The following is a 22,631-nucleotide window of genomic DNA, read 5'->3' as shown; positions in this document are numbered from 1 at the left end:
ATATTTATATATTAATCTATACAATTATTGATGATTAAATCCTGGCCACGAATTTCCACTATCTATTTTTGTCTTTTGTAAGTAATTTAACTCCGGGCCACATCTGACCTAGTTTTCGCAATTCTTTTTCCAGGGTTCACCTCCAGGGTCCTGTTTCATAATGAAAGTATCCATAAATACAAGTACACAAATTATAAAGTACAAGTGCATACACTAATACGTCTTGTTTCATGATAGGAACAACTATGAGTGATATTACATGAGTTTAAAAGTAAGAAATTATCTGGCAGAATTATATAAGTCAGTGAAATTGAACCAAATAGAATTAGTAGTGATAACTAATTAATTAATAAGGCAAGCTCCAGAAATGAAATTTTATAAAAAGGCTACATTATCATCATTATGATATATTTATGATTTCAGATGATGGAAATGGAAATAGGTAGGTAAATAAATATAATAACAACTGATAAAAAGAATTAACATAAAATAAATCTATATTTATTATAAATTAAAAATTAAGTATTACACTGAACTTTAAACTTCACATCGAAAACGAAGACTTAAAAAAAAGTAAATTTTCTATAGCAATCTTCTAATCAAGCTATACCAGAAGGTGTGTTTTTCTGACGAAGATTTATTGTAGAGACTGCTTAATCCTCATCTGAAAGGATACACTTAATCATATATTGGAATATTGTCATTACTATATTAATATATTATGTAGTCTTAATACATATATAATAAATTATGTAAGTTATAGCTTCAGATTTAATTGAATGCACTGTCGCATACCGCTTACTACGCTCGCTCAAGACATAAACTAACCCCAAAGGGTCTTTAGTTGTGGTCGGAGCATAAATTTGGAGATATTTGTCATTGTTGCTATAGATATATAGTATTATGGAGTTAAAATACGCATTCTCAATTTCAAATTGTTATAATTTTTCTGCCAAAACTCACTAAAGATACAGCAAATACAAATTAAAAAAAGTTAAGTCCTAGGTTTAAAAAAAAAACAAGAACATTTCGAAAAAGAAAAGAAACAAGTATCGAACTCACGAATGATTAGAACGGTTACAATGCGGAGTTACAGTTAAGTTTCCCATAACGGACATTAGGTTAACTACTAACAGTCCGCTACTTTTTCACAAGTATCTTAAAATTTTATCAAATACCTTAGTTTATACGTTTTTCTTTAAGGTTTCTGTAAAATAATGTGATGTCAATCTGCTCAGTTATTTAGAAAAGTCTAGGGACTTAATTTTTTTTGAACAATTAGTGCTACAGAAACTTCTTTTTGTGTTCTAGAAAAGAGCTAAAATCAAGAGAATCTTAAACGTACCTAAAGGAGACTTTATATTGAATTTCCGTTTTCCCCCCTGATAGTCTATCCCCAATAAACTGCATTGTTTTATGTATATAAGGTATTAAACTTTACCTTGGGACACTTTAGTTGGCAGATGTTTCCAAATCTTGCTCAGTTTTTGTCAGGTTGCTAAGACCAACTGACTCCAACATGGTGTTCAGTTGGTCTATATATTCATTTCGATGGTGAACGAAATGACCGACATGCTGGGACTTATCCCAACATTTTATCTGCGCCTAAAAGATAAATAATCATCAAAACATGTAACATCTAAAAATCACTATAAAGCTTATTTTTTACTTTTACCGTCATTACCAAACTTATATTTTACAATAAAGTGAATGTTGATATATTTACCAATTGGTTACAAATCTATACTAGCTTTTCCCCCTCTTCCAGTTTTAAAAACTAAATCATGACGAGAAACTACATAATTTAAAATACGAATTCTTAAAGTATCTTGTAGATCTGCTAACCTGTATCCCATTTGATTTCCAGGCTTCGACGATGACCATATTCCTATCAAAAGGAGAGATAGGATCGTCCTTGGATATGAACATCAGGCAAGGAACTTTCGATGGAGGACACAGAACTGCCTGGAATCCGTTTATGAGGTGTTTCGTCACGGTATTGTAAAATAAGTAAAGTTGTAATCTACAACAGAAAAAATCTATGATATACAGATGAGATTTGAAAGATCATCCTTACTACAATGAAACAATTTTTCCCTGTTTCTACAAGTTTACCAGATATTGTAAAGATAGTTATGACTCTATTACTAACTGGAATAATTAAAAAAATATTTTTTTTTTAAAGATTTCAAAACCAACTTTGTAAAAAAGACAGTTTCACCACCTTCAAGCCCTAACGATTTGTTATTCCTAATATTTGATAAAAACCTAAAATAATTTTTCAGGCCATAAAATTGATAAAATGAACACTGACCGGTAATAAATTCATCCAACGATAACAAGAGAATTGTGGGCAGTACGGTTTTTCAATTCCAAAACCTCTACCTCGCATGTGTCAGTAAGTTTAATTGTTAAAACTAGTTGTTATAAGTAGCCTTTAATTCAGCCCTTTTTGAAACATAGACTGAATACATCAAAGAAGGCACAAAAACCAATATTTTAAAAACTTCATATTGTGTTCACTCTTCACAACTAAATAGGGAAGTCAGGTGATTGAGTGGATAATAAAAATAGGATCATGAAAAAAAATCAACTATTTTATTTATTTCTCATCCTACCCTGCCTGCTAGGCAATACGGGGGTTCACAGCAATGGAAAGCAACGCATGCCTCCATTATACACACTGCTTTAGTTTACTATTGTCCCTTTTAGTATTATTTTTATTTTATGATCACCTTCCTCGTCATTTCTGACATCCGAGAGGGGTGAGTTACCTAAAGGTTACCAACCTATTCCAAACATGGTGGGGGGTCAAGTTTTCGTTTCGTTCTGCCACAGATATGAAAACAGCCGACCTTCTCAGCCGGATTCGAACCGGCACCGCTGCAGTTATGAGGCAGTTGCTTCACTCCCTCACCTACACCGTGGTCTTTTATAGTCTTATCTGTGCATACAGATTACTTGCTCTTCTATCCAGCGTTTTTTTCTATCCTATCAAGCGGCCTCCTTGATGTAGCTCTTAGTTATTCTACCCAAGAAGTGAAAGAACCAACCGCTTTCTTCCATCCGTACACTAAGGCCTTGTAGTACGGGTAGTTTTCCTTAGTTATCAGCTGAGGGAAAGCGCTCTCTGTCAGGACGTACAGCCCTGTGTCCCTCACAAACTGGGCTCTTAGAGACTGATAGGCGGTCCAGGTGAGTACGACGTGTTCGGCGGTCTCCGCAATCCGCAACTCGGGCAAAAGAGATTGTTGTTTACACCATGTTTGGCAATGTTAGCTCAGAAACCACGTTCCCCGTGAGGAGCTGCAAGATCCAGTAGTCTGGACCCACCCATCTGGTTTGGAAACCAGACGTGAATCCACGGTTCAGAAGAACTTTTTTAGGATAGCTCCTTTTGGGGTCGTCACTTACCTTCGGTTCTTTTCTTCTAAAGTCGTTTCTCAGAGGACCCTTTTCCATATTTTTGGGTCTTCACCTATCCTCCCTCGGAGGTTCTCCGATAGATGCGCCAGACCTTCTCTCTTCATATTGTGTCAGTCGAATTATCGGCCAACGATCTTTGGAGGGCTGAATCTTTTTGCATTTGGGATACAAATATCCCATCGGAGTTCCTTCCAATTTCCGGAGTTCCTTATAGCCATTGGAGTTCCTTCCAAAACAAACAGTCTACGGCCCATTCCTCCATTAATGTTATAATAAATCGATAGTTAATTTTTTTTGTCGATAAGGAAATTTATTACAGAAATAACAATTTTTCAAAAAATAGGTAATCACTAGGATTATGTCGTTAAAGAAAGAAGAAAGTAAAGAAGCTATACAAGAAATTCTCAGAACATATGACTCCACAGAGGTGATGAATCATGGAAATATTATATCTCAAAAATCGCCGTGAACGCTTATGTCCTCAGTATGAAAACAAACATAGATCGATACGTCTCCAGTGACCCCATCTTTCCAGGAAGGGCACAGACAGTTGGAGCTTTAGGCCCACATCAAATCCCAAACCCAGTCCCAGGATCTTCTCTACGCAGATCCCAAAGCTTGGGAAGTCTCCATCTTAGATATAAGACTACCTGTCACTCCAACACTCCATAAATCCAGTGATGTTAGTGAAGTAGAGAAGACTCACAGTCCATAACCCATTAATATTACGCTCGATTAAGAGCTAACGATATGTTTTTCGATTTATTTAAAACTTATGTCCATGAATATTTGTATAGTGTTATAAAATAAAGTGTTTCATCTCAGTTCTCTACATCTATTATAGTTATTAAATGATTTCACTTTTTTTTAAAAACTGATACGATGTAATACTATTAATAAATCTTATTGATACAATATACTTCTGAAAAATTGCTGAGAATTTATTGATCTGGTAGGAAATATTATCTTATTTAACACAGAACAGTTGGCTTTATTACATTTTGAACAATAGACAAATCTTATTAAATTAAAACATTAGGAAGAAACATTTCATACAAGAATAAATTTAAAAAACTTACGTTATAGTGTTTTCGAAGAGAAAAGAAAGCAAAGGATTGTTCGGGAAAAGAGCGATGGCGAATCCTTTCTGGAACGCTGGCGGGGTGCTGGGTGGAGAGTCGAGTACCTGTCCTCGGATCCGGTCCATCACGTTCTTGTACCTTTCCAAGTTCCCGGCAATTTTAACCAACGATTCGGACCAGAGATAGTTCCCTGCGGAGAAACCATGTACGAACAGTGGTTGGAACTTCTCGTGATCGTGCAAGAACTCTACGACGTCTCCAGCAACGACCTGTGCAACATTATTGATACATTACGAAAAAAAATCCACGAAAATCCTTCAGAAATTGGAATATCAATTGCCACACAACTGTATACCAATTCCCATAGTATATATTATATAAAGATCAGAAAATCTTTTACCTGAGATCCAATCACTGGCCATAATACTTTCCATATAGTTATTTGAATCTTTAGAACATCGAAACCCTTGTCCAGATACAGCTCTATGTATTTTCTCGTGTGCTTAGGTTTAGCAAGGAGCCATGGCAGCAGCAGAACTAACGGTCTGTTCGTTTCCAATATCACTTCAGGCGTTCTTTTGTCAGTTGGCTTTACAACAAGTTCTTCATAGCTTATCAGTTCTATGCTGTCAGCGACAGGGTAAATGAAAATTTTCCTCTCCTTTGCTTCAAGCATACCTAAGAATTGAAAAAAAAATTAATTAAAAAAAAAAGACTACGGAAGTAACGTAACTTCGTTATAAAGAGTAAAATATTCTTGTTCATCTTGACTTAAACCCCTAGGTAGATTGTTTGTTTATATGACGAATATATGAAACTAATGGTTGGATTCGTCCCAATTCCGAACGAAACTCAAGACATTAACAAATAAAAAAAAAAGTTTTGACGTTGACAAAGCCGTTAAAAAAAATTATATGTCGAGAGACTCATTTTAGAGGAGTATGATTGACTTAAAGCTTGTTATAGAGACAAGCTTGTTCAGACTATTTAATTTATTGAGCTCCTTAAGACGAATCGCATGGAATTGAATCTCGTTAAAACGTTTAATATGTGGGGGAAATGAGAAATAGTAAACACAACGAAATTGAAATAAGTATTAGTCCGATTTTGGAAAAGTAGAACTGTTACTAATCAACAAATTGATTTAATAAAGTAACGCATTAAGTCTTTTTAGAAAGAAAGGAGGAGAGGGTTTCGTCTATAACTCCTAAGCAGTTCAAACTGGTGAAGAAGTAAGAACATAACAAATTTAACAGCATTAAGTTCTGCTTCGAATATGTAACACAACTTATTAATCCGCTAAAGTAGTATGTCTTAAATCATAAACAAAAAACTATTTTTTTTTTATATTGCCCAGGACTGATCTATAAACGTCAATTCCTTCTCCCTAAGTATTTTCTTTTAATCCGCTCCTACCCCCTCTGGTAGAAAGTTTAAAGTAAATCATAACCTAGCCTACTCATCTCTCTTTTCTCAGTCCACCGGTGTTGCTCAAGGTTGTATCTAAGGTACTATTTTCTATACGGTTTAGACAGCTGATATCCTATCCTGTTGAACAGATTCGCTATTTAGGACTTAATCTTTACAAGAGACTTACTTGGAATCCCCATATAAGACTGAAACGACAAGAAACTGCTCGTAGATTTCGATTCCTTCTTGACTAACGCTCTAAACTTCCCATTCACTACAACAATTTATTGTTTACTATGATAATCATACGACGGACATACGAAGTTGAGCCCTGGGGCTCTACCAAACCATCAAATTCCTCCCGCATCCAATCCAAAATTTCCGTAAAATCCTCGATGCGTTTCATATCGTCATCAATAAACTCATCCACAAAGACCTTAACATCCCTTTCGTTGCAGATTTGTCCCGAAATAGAAAAGGGTCTTTTCATTCCAAACTCCTTAACCATATTAACCCATTAGTTCTTAATCTCCCACCCTTAACAATCATCGATAATCCTCTGAGGCGTCTAAAAAGAAGAAGGCCACGGCATCTTCTAATTTAAATTAATTTTTGAAGTACCACCACTGGGTGGTTTCTTCCCAAGGTCAAGAGTTTGAAACATTTCTCATATTTACTAATTGTATTATTTTTTTTTTGCACAGTTGTAAATTACAATAAATAAATAAAATAATATTGCCCAAAACTGAGATATATTACTACATACGAATCCAACTTCAGTATCGATCAATAAAAACTGTACAGAAATCTTGGAAAGCTTCTTTGACCAAAGAATTAATTTCCTGACTCCCCTGCATGAGTCTGTATCTACACATAAATAGTAAAGTGCCCTTCACTGAAGCACTGTAAGAGCTGAATATAACTTCGATATAATAGAGCGAATAAAGCTAACCCCAAAAATTACAAAGGCCAAACAAAAATTATCACGATAAACATTAGGAGTGAGATACAGCAGGGCATGCCCTTTTTCTTCACATGTCTCTTCAAAAGTTCCAGATCCAACCCTCAGGTACAATCTCAACTAGTATGGTGCAGTCGCTCGCCTTTCAGATATCTTTAATATAATTGGAAGCTCAGAGCCGGTAATTATAAAATTCCTCCTGGAGTTTGAGGCTGGATTGAGAAAACTGGTTATAGTTGCGATTGAGGCCGTAGATGCAAAGAGGGCTATGGAGCTCAAACAAAACTTATGGTATCCAAGAAGATACAACGACAAGAACTAAGTTTGAGTTCCAGGTTTTGAAATTCACATGATTGACTCTATGTATAAACAATGACAACCACACAGACGATAAAATAAGAAAAAGAATCACGGCAGTTAACCAATGGATAAGGTCACTTAGGGACCAAAAATCATTTTTGGTGCCACAATAGCAAAACTGCAAGATTCGGCATAGTAAACCTATTTTGTATAAAGTACTCATTCGATCGATTACGGTAGATGAAACAATTTTCGTGGCAGCTGAGACAGACATCTTGATCTTTGATTACAACGTGCTTTAAAGATATATGGATCTGAATCGTAGGTGGAGCAACTTTTAATTGAGGTTGGTAAGAAGGAACAGGACGTACTATAATACTTTGACTGCGCTCGGTTGACTGTTGCATGGTTTTTGTCATGATGAAGGATGCTTCTTCCTTAGTTGCAATAACCAAAACACGTTATCTAGAGGATTATTGTATCATTTGGTCGGCCAAGTTAAAATATAATAGAATATTAAACTATATGAAGATTCTATAAGAACTATAACCCACTAATAAACTTGGCTAGACTATGCGAATAATTTAAATTATTTTTCTAAACTTATCGGGTGTCAGGTTTCAAAGATCCAACATAAACGCAGCCAGAGAAATTAAATGGTAGGGACTGCTGTTGGCAGTTTTTGTTGATGTCCAATATGAATATAACATTTTTACATAATAATAATGTGCTATCATTAATTTTTACCAATTTCGAAATGTTGTGTGGCAGTTTTTGCTTTTATAATTTCTACTAACATATGTTTATTTCAATAATCAGTACTGAATTGTCATTCCAGCCATAGTTAGACAAAAAAGTATTAATATCACTGATATGATGATATATAAATGATATGTTTTTGTCAATCAGAATATGATGTTCGTGATGTGTGTTTGTAATCATTGTGATCATCGCTTGCACAATATTTTACAAGTATGAGTGCCGTAAAAGTGAGCATACGTCACAATCCAATTTAGGGTCAGCCATTCGAATGAGAAGGCCAAAGGATTGGTCCCGATGTTCTCAGACTAGGACTGCTCAAATATTAGGTTCTGACACAAATAATGACGTACCTATCCCTACATCTCCCTTTAGGAAACCATATTCCCTATCTTGAATTAGAATAGATTTCTGATGTTGATGGTTCACTATTCTTAGGATTCAAGAGAAGGGAAACGAACTGTTAATTTTGTAAGCAACCACATTTTTATTTCTTCTAAGCCGAGGCGCAAAAAAACAAGGGATGAATTAATAATCGTCATCCCATGGATGAACGTGTTTCCTACTAAAACAAGACTCATATGGACGAGGCAGACGTTCTTCAGCAACAATCTACTCCTAAAGAATGAAGCACTGAGATTATTATCGCGATTGACATAGCTAAATTTCTAGCCGGGGCAACTTTCTTAATATTAATTGTTTTTACAGCTATCCTTTTTAATGCTGCAAGAAACGTTTTACAATGCAGTTTTTTTCAGGAGTGGTGGGGAAGACATCGCTTGTTTTTGCAATAGTACTTTTTTTTGGTACAATCAGACATCCTTAAATTTTTTTTTTTACCAAATCGTCTCAGTAGTAATGAATAACAAAAATGCTGTTTCTTCCTGTTTCCATTCCCTTCACGTATCTGTATAAACAAAACTTAAAGCTTAGGGAAGTTGCTACAACTCATTAGGAGGTAAATCAAAAATTTTCGGATTTCTCGATACATCATTGTTCTGGTATTCCCTAATATTTGCACTTTCCCTTAACCTTCTTGGTAAACAGATCTCTATATAAGAAAATTTTGAGAACAATAACATCTGTGAGTATTATTTAACCAAAATTAATGCAGTTTGAAACAGGTTTTCAGTTTCAAAATTGCAAAGATAACATCGATGTATTTACTTCGATCGGTTTATGTTATTTTATGGTTAACCGGCTATTATTAGCCTGTTAAGTTTACCGCTACAGTTGAACGTTAGCTTTTCTGGTACAACAGATAATTATTGATCTTACCCGAGATTTCAGGAATCGTAGTTTACACTGTGATCGTGCAACCGGCCCTCAGTTTCTTCGAACAAGGATAATAATTCTGTTAGCAGCTCTAAATCTTTTCATCTCGAATCCATTCATCCCAACTAAAACATTTCAATTCCTACAAACTTCCTTTATGTGCCTTTCAGCATTCAGAGTTAATTTAATCCACCATCTTCAGCTCTCATTCTCTCTCACAAGAATCATCATCTCCTGCACGGTCTAGCCTCTTGCTAGACCTAACTTAGATATAATAGCTGTATTATATCTTCTTCTTGTAGGTTCGTTTCCTTACCTCCATAAATTTCCCTGGGTTTGGATAATGGCTCTTTCTGTATTACTATATTTCAATTCATTTGTCTAAGGAAGAAGTCCCTTCGTCAGCCAATACATATTCTTCTTCTTCTTCTTCTTTTCCGTTATATTCTTAGAATGGCCAGGTCAGGGATTAAATTGATGAATTCTGTGGTTCTCTCTCCTAAGGTCCTCCAAGCTTCCTTAGAGCTTTTTCTGTACATTAGTTGGAAAGAGCCACATAAGTCTCCGTTGCTCGGAAAACAGCACGCACCTTTCCAAAATATGCTCAGCATTGCCAAATGATGGCTTTATTAAGCACCTGAATAAGACACAGCTGTGTCACGACAACAGCCTACCATCGTTTTTTTTGTTATACGAGTGGGCTTTCAATTTCCTAATAGAAAATTTGAACAAATTAGATGAAAAAAATAAATAAATGGACTTAGAAATAGAAAAAAAAACACATTTATCAATATCATAATCAATAGGATGAAAATAAAACTAAGTAAATTAATTAATAATTTAAATTCTTATTATAGTCATATAAACCCAAATCTCACAAAAAAAATTCAGAATCATATAAAAGAAGTTAATAATCATAACCTAGTGTTTAAAAGAATACATTTTAGCAAAAAAAAAAAATAAAAAATAAATATAGTGCGCTAATCACACGAAATTCAACATATATAACCTACTTTGAGATGAAATTAATCCTTGAACGTTTATAGTATGTGATCGGAACGCTCTCGGCTGTTACCGATTTCCCTGTAGGTCTCTAGATTCTTGTTTTTTAGCTGCTCAGGTAAAAATATTTGTCTTCTTTATTTAAAAATCAAATCGTTTCACAGTTCATTATATCTATCTTTTTATTACTACTAACAATTTATTTATTTTAAGTAAACTAAATAAAAAGAACTTTAAGGAGGTAACATTTTCATAATCCCAATACTTCAAGCTACTATATATTTCATTTATAGTTAAGTGAAAGTAAAATTAGATAGAATAATAATAATAAAAAAAGTTAGCAAAATAATTCCTGCACTAATGCGGAACAATACAAATAGCATCATCATAACTTAGAAGAAAATTTCTTAAGAAAGAAATCGATAACTGCTTAATACCCTAACAGCTGTAGTATAATAGATACTTAAGAATATAAGAATATAGAATATAATAATTTATATAAAATTAAAACTAGTGTTGAAAATAAAACTAGCTCATATGTTAAAATTACTATTCTTAAATGCAATTTTTGTTGATTATGAATTTCAGAATAAACATAAAATATAAAAAATATTTTTAATAATCTACAGAGACCCAATGCCAGTTAAAATAAAATTAGTTCTGCAGTTAATAATGATGGATCAACTAAGATTAAAATATGCAAACAGTTTTAAATATAAACAAGGAAATAATTGTTATTAATTACGATAAAGTACAGAAATTAGCAATCCTATTTAAAAAAAGATTATGAAAATAAAATGGAAAGTCTTCTAAATGATAAAGATACCTACATGAAGAGTTATTAGAAATCATTCTTTCACAGATAAAAATCTATAAATATGTGCTAAAAATTTACAATCTAATTTATACTGAAAAATATTCTCAGTACTGATTGTATATGTATATATTACATAATAAGATACAGTGAGAACAGATAATATTCCAACAGAACTTTAAGTTTAACAACCTAAAAAAAAGGAAGACAGATCAAATAAGCATGTTAGAGGATATCCATATAGAAAAAATAAAATTAGAATATTGCGAACAAAAAAAGATACGAAAAACCTATGTACACATTGCAGGTATTATAAGCTATTTAAAAATAAACTGATTAGTCAACGATCAATCGACTAATACTAGAACATGACAAAAAAAAAAATTAAAATAATATTCTGGTGATGATTAGAGATGTGAGAATAAAAACAATGAATCAGTGAAATGAGGTGCTGAGTCTAAATAATAAAATCCAAAAACTACCATAAACAGTTTATTTATGACCAAATTATTCATTATTTTGGTAAGTAGTTAAACTTACTTCTAGAGGGTTTTCAATATAAGTAAGTATTGTTTTGAAACCAATATTTTATTCTTTACAAACAATTAGCAATACTGAAAATTTGATTTTTATGCAATAAAATAAAACAGAATTCCTTAGAATACCATAGTGGAATAATTAGGTTAAGCAGGGTCTGCTGAAGGCATAGCAGGACTGCTTGATCTAAATCAAGATGATTAATGCATATATTTAAATATTTAATTGCAGAAAAATATTTCTGAGAAAGGTGCTAGAATTCCGCAATGCCAAAATGTAGTAAAAATATGCTAGTTAATAAATGATATGGACTTGATGTCTAATTATGGTTTATAATCAAGTAGAAAACATTAGGTTATGTCTTTAATAAATTACTTCTTTTCAGAAATGATTGTAAAGCGAGACAAATATGGCCCTAAAATAGAATTTACTTTTTCATTTTATTGATAAATTGACTCAATATGTTTCACAAATTATCTAAATAAAGTATATATTTTGTTTTGTAAAATGCTAAATACTGCTGATTAGTCTCATAGTAATGTATAATTAATCAGACAAAAATCTAATATTAATAGGTTTTACTTATTATTATTATTTTTTTAAAATCCTAACTATTATGTATTAGTCCCAGGATAATCTACAAACCAAGCAGAGAGAACTTGTAGGTTTATTTGTGTTTTATGTGAGACAAATAAAGATGGTAAAAAATGTATAGTACATATTTGATTGATAGTATGTGATTTAAAAGGAGATGTTGACGATTGTAGACAAGAAAAACAAATCAGAAACAGTATAAGAGCAGGTCTTCATGAGGGCTAAAATAAAAAAATACAGACTTGGTAAAGCTAATGTAAGAGTATAAAAGTGACAAGTAAGTAAAAGAGAAAAAAAAATGTAGAAGTATAGAAAGACATCCATAAAAACAAACTAACATTAATCATAAATCAAAAATAGTAACATAGTAATGAGTAATGAACTGATGAAAATATAATAAATATAACCAAACTTACATGGTAATTGATAATAAACTCATAAATTAATAATATTGAGACAATAGTAATTGATAAAATACAGAACGGTAAGTAGTGTAAGTGAAAAAAAAATTGTAAAAAAATCTCAATCGCAAGAAATTTAACAGACAATTCATTTTTAGAAAGAGATATGGCTCAGATAAACAAATTATTTTTATTTTTCAATGCAAAATTAGAAATAAAAACTATACTAGTGAGTAAGAGTATTTCAGTCATTTGAAGGGGCAAAAATGAAATATTTTTACAAATAGATTTTATATATATATCAATTAAATAATAAAAGTATTCAACAAATTTTTGTATAGTTATTATTTTTAAAACATTAAAACTTAAAAAAGACAAGATGATATTGAATAATAAGATATTAAAATGCCGATAAATATAATTTGCTCTTTTACAAATTACAGCCAATGGGCTAAAATGTATAGTGGAATTTATGGTAATGAACAAGTTGACACACAAATTAAGTCCTGCCTATACTATATCCACCCTGTCCACCTCCAACAGACCCACTTTTATGAATGAATTATTTAATATGTTACCTATTCCATATACCTCTTAAATAATTATTACCTATTACTTAATCATGATATTTTTTATCATTTAATTTTTTTCCTGAATACTTGTGAAGTTAAATTACTTAAAGTTATGTTCTACCTCTTTTCTTTAAACTAAATGAATTTTACTTAAATGTATGTACATAAAAAATATATGAATTTCTGTACATACTGAAATATATAAATATCATCAATTTAACCAGTTAAAACCAACAACTTACGTTGTTAGTTAAATGTGGTATGCAACTATATTTAATTAGATGGTATATTAATTTTGATATTTAGAGAAAAATAATGTATAAAACCTAAAATACAAATCAGGTCAGAGAACAATTCCGGGGAAAGAACTTGTTAATACATGCAAAGTATTAATAATAAAAGGTGGTAAGGTAAAGGTGGGTAAATTATTAGAGACAGAGTCAGTTATAAATAAATGGAGTTAAGTTATTAGAAGTTACTAGAAGGAACTAGAGAAAATTTATTTTGAGTAATTTTATGTATGTATGTAAGCCCTTAAATATAAAGTTTAACTCCATTTGTTAGTACCGGTAAAAACATCTCTGGTCCCAATTACCTGCTAGGAGAGATGTGAAAGCAAGTATCAATACCACACTGCAATAACAACTTAACCTTCCACATCCACTGTTGGGGGGAGATGGAAACTCCGTTTTCCCGCCAATATTTAATATTCCATCAGTCCAGGAGCAGGACCACGATTTGCTGAGTCTACTATTTTTTTCTTTAATAACTAATCATTTCAATTCAATAGAGGCCAAGAATAGAAGGATTTTGAAAAATATTTAGTATTTTTAGTACTTATTGAGTAGTAAACCTTAGAGGAATATATTTGTAAACAATACATAATTTTTTATGAGCATACAAACTTTTGGTATTCATACGAACTTTTTCGTTTCCATTATATAAAATGAACCAAGACTCCTGATTTTGTTAACAACTAAATATGAGAATACAAAATTATTTTGTTTTAGATACTAATAATAAGAAAGATATAAATGCAATATTATTTTTCGCATATGAGGGTATGGGCATTAAAAAAAGAAAACGGTGTGATGAGAAAACTGTGCTATACTAGCTTTACCCCATGTATAATCTAGAGAAAAATCAGGTTTATTTGCAGAAAGACGGATTAAGCCAGTACCGGAGCTTTTAGTGAACGCTACAAAGCAGGGGTTTTTATAATAAAATAAAACAGAATTTTACAAACAAGCTCTTCTCTCGGAGATCAATTTATAGATAACAAAAAGACAAATCAATTTATTCAAGTAAATTACATTCTAGATCTAATAGGTTATTGTCCATTACAATATTGTCCACCATGTGCCTTAACTCACTTTTTCCATACTCGAAAAAAGTTCTTCTCAACTCAGTAACCGTTTAGTCTTGCATTCAGGCACGTAAAGTCTTGAATTATTTCTATTAAGCAACACGAATCTAATGAATTTTCTATTCTAACTTAATAAAATTTTTGTTAGAGAACCTCCATCCTTTCCTTATCAATGGCAGCCATATTAGTTTTAAGAAATTTAGCGAATTGTACATGTTTGTGGTTTCTGCCAATTGCTCTTGGTAAGCCGTGGCCATATATGGAATTTCCGCGATTAGAGATATCTACTGCCGAGGGGTAACGAATAATTTAAACTATTTTTAAAAAGAAAATTGTTATAGTTTTAGAAAACTTTTACAATTCAACATATTCTGTTCTTGGTGCGGAGTGCCCTGAAATGCGGGTTCCTTAGAATTAGTTATTCCTGCTACGTTGTTAACACAGCCTTGTTTATTTGAAAAATCTCTACATCCGTCGCTTCTTCATTTAAAAAACTTGGCTTGAGGTTTTCTCAATTGCGTATATAATGCGTGCTGGAGATAGTTGAAACTAGAGAAGAAAAACAATTCACGAACCTGAAGTGTTTTATAATAACGTCAGTTTTTTTGTTACCATTAGTAAAGAAATTTCGTTTCGCAACAAAAATTCTATATAATCATCGAAATAGCTTAAAAAATAATAATGATAACAAGGAAATGAAAAAAAATTAAAAGAATATTAATGTGTGAGAAAGGAAGGTCCTTCGAATGATGAGTGGAACACAAATTTAATGCGATAGTAATCCTGGAAAAATCGAAAGTTTATTGAAATGTATGGCCATCCCAATAGTGCGATGTTTATCAAGAATTCGATGGGTCGCCAATGTGAAAAGGATGTTAGAGGAACGGTTACCGAGAAGGCTGCTACATCAATTGCCGGAAGGAAGACGATCGGAAGGAAGCTTACGTCTCATGTGGCTTGATGACACAGAGGCAGACTTCCACGGACCGACCAGGAGATGGAGAAGACATTTAATTTCCTATAAAGTGGAATTGGACCATAGTCCTTGTGAATGTTTTCTTGTTTTTGAGGTTCTCTGTCACCTATTTAGGAAAGAATTCCTGATTCCCCCCAAAAATGATCTGAAAAAACCTATCTCTTCACCAAGCTTATAGATAGATTAAGAGCTAATCCCAAACGAAATCTCGACTCACAAAATAAAGCTATGCATTTTTACGAAATCAATTGTAGAAGTTTTTTTAAAGCCCAATAGGAGGCTAGGAAAAACATTCACAATTAAATTATGATTTATAAAAAAAAAGTTTAGCTATTAGCCCGCCCTTAAGACCTCTTACAATTGATTTCATACCATTTACATGAAGTAATGCGCAAATCCTAAAAAAATGCAAAAGAAAACATTTGAAAAGGATGTATGGCTCTGTTACTGTTTATTCTGTCTTCAATATTTATACAAATTATTTCTATTGAGGAAGTGTTCATACTAATAATTGACTATCACTAAATAAAATGCAAATATTTTCAACTTATTTACACATTTATAAAAATTTATACACTTATAAAACATATATGTGAACAACATTCATCATATATCTTGTAGCCATCTATCATGTTATCCTCAATCGATCAAGAATCGATTACCTTACTCCTACAGCTTTGGCTGAATAAGATAGGTAAATGTGCTCTAGAAGATCAATGCCAAATGATTTATACTTATCCACATTCTCATAATAAATTCCTATTTACCAAGTTTCAGATCTCTAGTGATCTCCTGTACCCCAGAATGAGCAAATATATCTTGAAACTCTATCATAAGCACTGTGTATCAGAGCAATTTCCGAATGTTATCTTAAGCCATGGGCCTTGTAATCTTTATTACCACTGTAATCATTATTAGCTAATGCTCAATAAATATACCTCAATTAAATAAACAAGAAGTCCTTTATTTATATGGCAAATATAGGTGTGATTAATAAATAATAAAAAAAAAAAATTATTTTCTAATAAATATCAATATACCGAGAGGGTCCCACACTAGCATCCTCCTCTTCTTGAAAAGCACTGCTCGCATAAATACATCAATCTTATAATTCTTGCATGGTAACAAAACTACTGACCAACTTCGACTTTTGTAACCTACAGTGTTGCCGATTCACCTGACCAAAAAATACCCCCTTAGCACCTTAAAAACACCCGTTTTAACTGACAGATACCCGCTACTTTACCAGCTCTTGGAGGGTATGATTGTTACAGTCATGGTTGTACTGCCGCACTAGCTCTGGCGTAATAGGTGATACAAGTAATGTCAGTGAAGCAAATGTCACAGTGAACAATCGTACAATTTCAGTTATTGTGACAAAAGTCGCAGCCACTACCATGGTGTAACTGTTTGATAGTTACAGTCATGAAAGTATTTACTGTCTTGACAGTCGCAACATATCAACTTAATCAAATGTAATGACGATGTTTTCCCACCATCATTCTTATGTATTATTTTTTTTTTTTATTATTCCTGATCTTGAAATTAATTCTATTCAATGTTTTTATTCACCTCATCAACAGTAATGGTGTTGGATGGTAACTCAAAGAAGAATTGTATCAGCCCCTGACCTCGAAGATGATCCACTCATGGCCCCAAAAATAATCAGTCCCAGGAACTAAATACAATCTGCCCCGGGCCCCAAAAACGATTCCACCCCGGACAAGTATAAATCCAATCCAGGCCCCATAAACCAATCCGCCCAAGGCCCAAAAATTATATTCATTCCGAGCCGCACGAACAAATCAATCTCGAGCCCCAAAAAATAAATATGTCATGGGCCCAAATGCTCTGGGTACGATTATGTTCTAAAATTTTATATCTAAGGAAAAATAGTAACTTCTTAGTAATAGAAAAAGTGCCTAAGGATTAACTAAAAATAAAACTATTCGAAGGACTAGTGCAACACAGCACTAGCATACCTACTATACGACGTAAAGCCATTTTACCTGAAATCCCCGATCTCCGACAATTATCTGCTAAGATGAAAAATAAAACCCGCAAATCGACAGCACTGGTAATCTACCTTCTAGAATCGATATTGTTATCAACTGCCAAAGAGGTAGGTTCTACCCTAAAGTTGTTGTTGATTGCTATTGTCTTACCGTTACAGACCTCATAGAATGTCAACTGGGATTTTTGGGTGACACTCGAACATTTAGAACTCTCTCTAGAGAGAGTTGCAATTTCCTGGTAAAAACTTTTAAATACTCCAGAAAAATTGGAGAAAAACAAATCAGGAACTAGATGGGTGTTTAAAAGTACAAGCCATACTCATTGGTCATGTTGCCCTATACACCTAGCAATAAACCATATAAATGTGCTCAGAGTTTTTTTAAAGTGGTGCTACAGGTTGAAAGTTTTAAAATAAAGTGTTTGCTTTATCACAATTTATTCAGTATTTGGAAAAAAAATTTCTTTTTGTTTTCTTAATTGGAAAAAAGTTCAACATATATCAACATATGAAAAACACCTAACTTCTTTGATCAAGGATTTGGAGTGCTATAGAAGTTTGGAACTTTTGACCTATAAAAAGCTCAAAGCGTTCTTTAAGAGGTAAGCGATCTGCGACTGTGGAACGTTTTCTACTTTTAACTAAATTACACTGGGTGGTTAAAATTGTATATAGGGAAGAAGAATTAAATTGCTAACTAGAGAACCTCGATTTGACCAGTGTACTTAGTTTAGCGGTTTCCTCCTATATTCCTGCATTTCAATAAGGCTTCTTGTAATAGTCACGCTTTTTTTTAAAACATAAATAATAACATTTTTTAACACAAAATAATAATAATAACCCATGAGAGGTTGCTAGTCCTCCATTGGGCGCCTCCCCGGGTGGCGGATAGGGGATGTTCAACAGATATGATGGATACTGGAGAAATAAAATACCCAGGGTGGACCAAAACTAGCTAAATCCTGGCGCGGCGGTTCCCATATTTAGCGGTGACCTGGTCAGCGTCTGTTCCCCACGTAAGGGGCGGCTGTTTATTTACAACCTGGCAGTAGGTATAAAATGCACTCACCCATTAAATATGGAGTTGAGAAACAGAAAATTAGCCTCGGATGAGCCTGATACTAGAGCTGCATCGGGCGGGAATAGTGGGCAGCTTCCTTCAGGGAGTAGTGGAGCGAGCGGCACTACTCTGTTGTCAAGGACCACAAGATTGCAGCGTTTACCGGCCAGCTGTTCGAACTCGAGCTTGGAGGAGAGACCACCCGCGCGAAGTCGACAACAGAGACCAAGAAATGCAAAGATGATGAAATGGACGCCAGATATGAATAAGGCTGTCATCCGGGCATACTTCTTGGCAACAAGGATATCTCAACCGTATAAAGAGATACTGGCATGAGTGCTTTCCAAATATTGACATAGGCTCACAGAGACTAAGTGATCAGGGCATGACACAGCACGTTTAGTACGAAAGGTTTTGAAAAGATAAAATAAATAAATAAACAAAATAAGAAGGTGGTAGAACTTCTAGGTCCTCCACTTCATATATTCAACCCGCAATAGCGAGATAAACCGAATAATAATAATAATTATCAAGGAAATGCGAAGCTTTGAGAATCCTTCAGAGATGCCTGAGGTAACAATTACTGTAAATGACGTAATGGAGACAGTTAAATAGCTGAAAAATTGGAAGACTCCAGGCTCTGATGGAATTCAGAATTACTGGACTAAAAGGTTTCGGAGTTTGCACCAATTACTGGCCAATGGCTTACAGGATATGCTAGATGGCAAGCTGGCTCCACCAGAAGGTTTCCCAGACGGCGTAACTTACTTGCTCCCAAAGAAAGATGGTCCGAGCTTACGATCCGAAAATTTCCGGCCCATAACTTGCTTAAATGGCATTTATAAAATTCTTACCTCTGTCTTGGCAACGAAGAAATATGACCACCTCAAATCTAATGACATGATACCCAGTGAACAACTAGGGTGCCTAAAAGGAGCTAGGGGTTGCAAAGAGCTTTTAGTAATGGATTCCTTCATTGCTGCACAGGTTTCTAGAAGGCAGCGTAATCTTTCAATGGCATGGATCGATCATAGGAAGGCTTTCGATTCTGTACCACACAGTTGGCTGCTCAAAGTATTGGAGATATATAAGGTCCAAACTAAAGTAAGCAAACTACTCGCGAATTTGATGGCAGGCTGGATGACTAAGTTGAAAATAGAAGTGACCCATGGTAATAACCAAATAAAAATTATGAGGGGAATATACCAAGGTGATTGCCTTAGCCCATTGTGGTTTTGTATTGCGCTGTTCCCATTAATTCGGATACTGCGGAGGTACCAGGTGGGCTACAAACTCAATACCAAAGATTAGGCAACCACTGTTAGCCACAACTGGTACATGGACGATCTTAAGCTTTATGCAAAAAGCAAACAACAATTGCAAAGTATGAGTGAAATAGTGTCATCCTATACGAAAGATATAAGCATGTCATTTGGACTTGATAAATGCGCGGTGCTGGATGTGAACAACGGAAAGATGGTTTATGCCCAATACCTACTGATAAATGAAGATGAGTGCATCAGAGAACTAGAAGCCAAAGAACAATATAAATATCTAGGTATACAGCAGCACCTCAAAATAGTTCGAAAGGATGTGAAACAAGAGCTAATAACAATGTTGAAAATGAGACTACGACTACCTGGAAAAGACTCAACTATCTGGAAAACAGAAAATCAAGGCCATCAATACTTGGGTCATACCAGCGCTAAGCTACAGCTTTCGTATATTACAGTGGTCAAATACCAGCCTACAAGAAATAGATCGTCTTGTAAGAACGACACTCATGCAAGAGCGGGTCCACCATCCCATATCATCCAAGTCCAGACTTTATATATCCAGGAAAGAAGGAGGACGAGGACTCATAAATATTGAAGAAGCGTGCCGCAAGTAAGAAAGCGGAACTTGTTGATGTCGGAATCCCAAACGATAATAATATAAGCTCTAATGTGGGAGAAAAACTAAGGAAATATCAAGAATTGAAGGAATTGTATCACTTGGAGGGAGGTACCACAACTCCAATCATAATATCCACCAACGGCCACGTACCAAAATCGACAGTGGCAGGAGGGAATGGTTTGGGGGTGCCTACAGACATGCTAAGAGAGGCTCAACAGTCAGCTCTCTTAGGCACTGCACGTATAGTGCGAAAATTTTTAAATATTGGAAAAAATAAATAAATAAATAAACAAAATCTGAAGGGGGTTGGACTTCCAGGTCCTCCACCTAAGACATTCAACCCGCAACAGCCAGAAAAACCCGGATAATAATAATAATAATAAATAGATGAAATCGTAGTACAACACTTGGGCACCTTATTGGAAAGTGAATTAATTGATAGGCTGACTCTTTATCTAAACAACCAGAAACAAAAGCTAGCTGTTTATGCAAACCGTTTAACGGAGATATAGCGAGGCCGCCTTGCGTAGGAAACAAAATCAGCAGTTCAAGCAGAATGAACGCCAGTTTTATAGAAACCTTCTGCAAAAAGAAATCATATTGAGCAAATACCCTGATGATATCAAAGCTTACTGGAAAAGTGTAATGGGAAAGCCGGGTAATCACCTCGAGCGCTTCTAGATAGAAGAAGAAATCCAAAGTTTCCAGAATGTCTCTGAATCATCAGTGGAAGATGTTTCGGAAGCTGTCAGGAACATGAAAAATTGGAGGACTCCTGGACCTGACGGAATCCAAAATTAATGGATTAAAATATTTCATTGCTTGTATGAGTTGCTACCCAAAGGATACCAGGAAATACTTGATGACACACAAACGCTCCCTGAAGGTTTCTCTGATGGCATCACTTATATGCTTCCAAAGAAGAATGAATTAAACCTACGTCCGAAAGACTTCCGGCCAATAACGTGTTTATATGGTTTATATAAAATTCTCATTTCTATCCTGGCGACCAAGATATATGAACACCTTGAAAATGAGAATATGATTCCCATAGAACAGCTAGGGTGCAAAAAGCGGGCCAGAGGTTGTAAGGAGCTCTTAGTTATAGATTCGTTCATTGCTGCACAAGTCTCGAAAAAACAGCGAAGTCTTTCTATGGCTTGGATTGATTATAAAAAAGACTTTGACTCTATTCCACACAGCTGACTACTAAAAGTATTAGATATATACAAGATTCAATCTAATGTAAGCAGACTCCTTTCAAACTTGATGGCAGGATGGAAAACTACGCTGAAAGTCGGAATACCTGCACGGCCAATCAAATCAAAATACTGAGAGGAATATACCAAAGGGATTGTCTAAGCCCAATTTGGTTCTGCATGACGCAATTTCCATTATGCAGAATTCTTCGAGAGAATTAGGCGTATATCCCTACAGTTTATATCCAACAGTCAGCCACAGCTGGTACATGGATGACCTCAAACTATACGCGAAAAACAAAGAACAACAACAAAATATGGTTGAAGCTGTTTCATCTTTTACAAGAGACATTGGAATGTCATTTGGACTCGATAAATGTGCAGTGCTCCATGTAACCAAGGGGAAAGTGGTTAGTAAACAGAACATTCTGATTAATGAAGAAGAGCACATAAAGGAACTTGAAGTTAAGAAATTATATAAATATTTGGGCATGCAACAGCATCTTAAAATATCTCGAAAAGATATGCAACAAGAATTTCTGACAATGCTCAAAATTAGGCTACGAAAAGTGCTCTAAACCGAACTAACTGGGAAGCAAAAAATCAAGGCCATTAATACCTGGGCTATACCAGCTCTTAGTTATAGCTTCGGCATAGTGCAATGGTCGAATACAAGCCTACATGAGACGGATCGCCTTGTACGAACAACTTTAACATAAGAACGGACCCAACACCCAATATCATCTAAAGCTCGTCTGTATTTACCTAGAAAAGAAGGAGGAAGTGGGGTACTAAATATTGAAGAAGCTTGCCGCAAACAGGAAGAGACCCTACGCCAATACTTTCTCTCAAAAACGACAGGGGTTTATCTCGCCATCACAAGGATGGCCTCTGGTTTAACTGCACTTAATCTGAGCAAAGGTGTTGAATCAACAATCGTATCACAAAATGAACGACTGGCAGAATGGAAAAGCAAGTCTCTGCATG

At 34.3% G+C, this 22,631-nt stretch overlaps 1 protein-coding gene across 3 annotated transcripts; it reads right to left on the bottom strand.

Moving 5' to 3' along the window:
• Window positions 1-470: 470 nt before the first annotated feature.
• On the bottom strand, window positions 471-16,324 carry LOC106678545 (transmembrane protein 53-B). Of its 3 annotated transcripts, none has more exons than XM_014417112.1 (6): window positions 16,243-16,324; window positions 4,909-5,186; window positions 4,506-4,777; window positions 1,846-2,023; window positions 1,442-1,605; window positions 471-664 (listed from the first exon to the last, which is right to left on the bottom strand). In XM_014417112.1, exons 1-5 carry the CDS (start codon window positions 16,307-16,309, stop codon window positions 1,453-1,455), a joined length of 948 nt encoding a protein of 315 aa, XP_014272598.1. In that variant the 5' UTR covers window positions 16,310-16,324; the 3' UTR covers window positions 471-664; window positions 1,442-1,452. The 3 variants fall into 3 exon arrangements, with proteins under 3 accessions (XP_014272598.1, XP_014272599.1, XP_014272601.1); XM_014417113.1 differs by lacking the exon at window positions 16,243-16,324 and adding an exon at window positions 7,927-7,993; XM_014417115.3 differs by lacking the exon at window positions 16,243-16,324 and adding an exon at window positions 7,783-7,911.
• Between the last annotated feature and the right edge of the window lie 6,307 nt (window positions 16,325-22,631).

Source organism: Halyomorpha halys, unplaced genomic scaffold (assembly GCF_000696795.3).
Source record: "Halyomorpha halys isolate HHAL.00 unplaced genomic scaffold, Hhal_1.1 Scaffold146.1, whole genome shotgun sequence".
Lineage (NCBI taxonomy): Eukaryota > Metazoa > Arthropoda > Insecta > Hemiptera > Pentatomidae > Halyomorpha > Halyomorpha halys.
Note: the sequence above shows the minus strand (reverse complement) of the source record. Positions and strands in the feature narration are given on the sequence as shown.

Coding starts and splice junctions, on each gene's coding strand:
- LOC106678545 (XM_014417112.1), bottom strand. CDS start 16,309: ATGATAGAGTTTCAAGATATATTTGCTCATTCTGGGGTACAGGAGATC. Junction 5,187..16,242: donor CACTAGAGATCTGAAACTTG/GTAAATAGGAAT, acceptor TTCAATTCTTAG/GTATGCTTGAAGCAAAGGAG. Junction 1,606..1,845: donor GGAAATCAAATGGGATACAG/GTTAGCAGATCT, acceptor TTTATCTTTTAG/GCGCAGATAAAATGTTGGGA.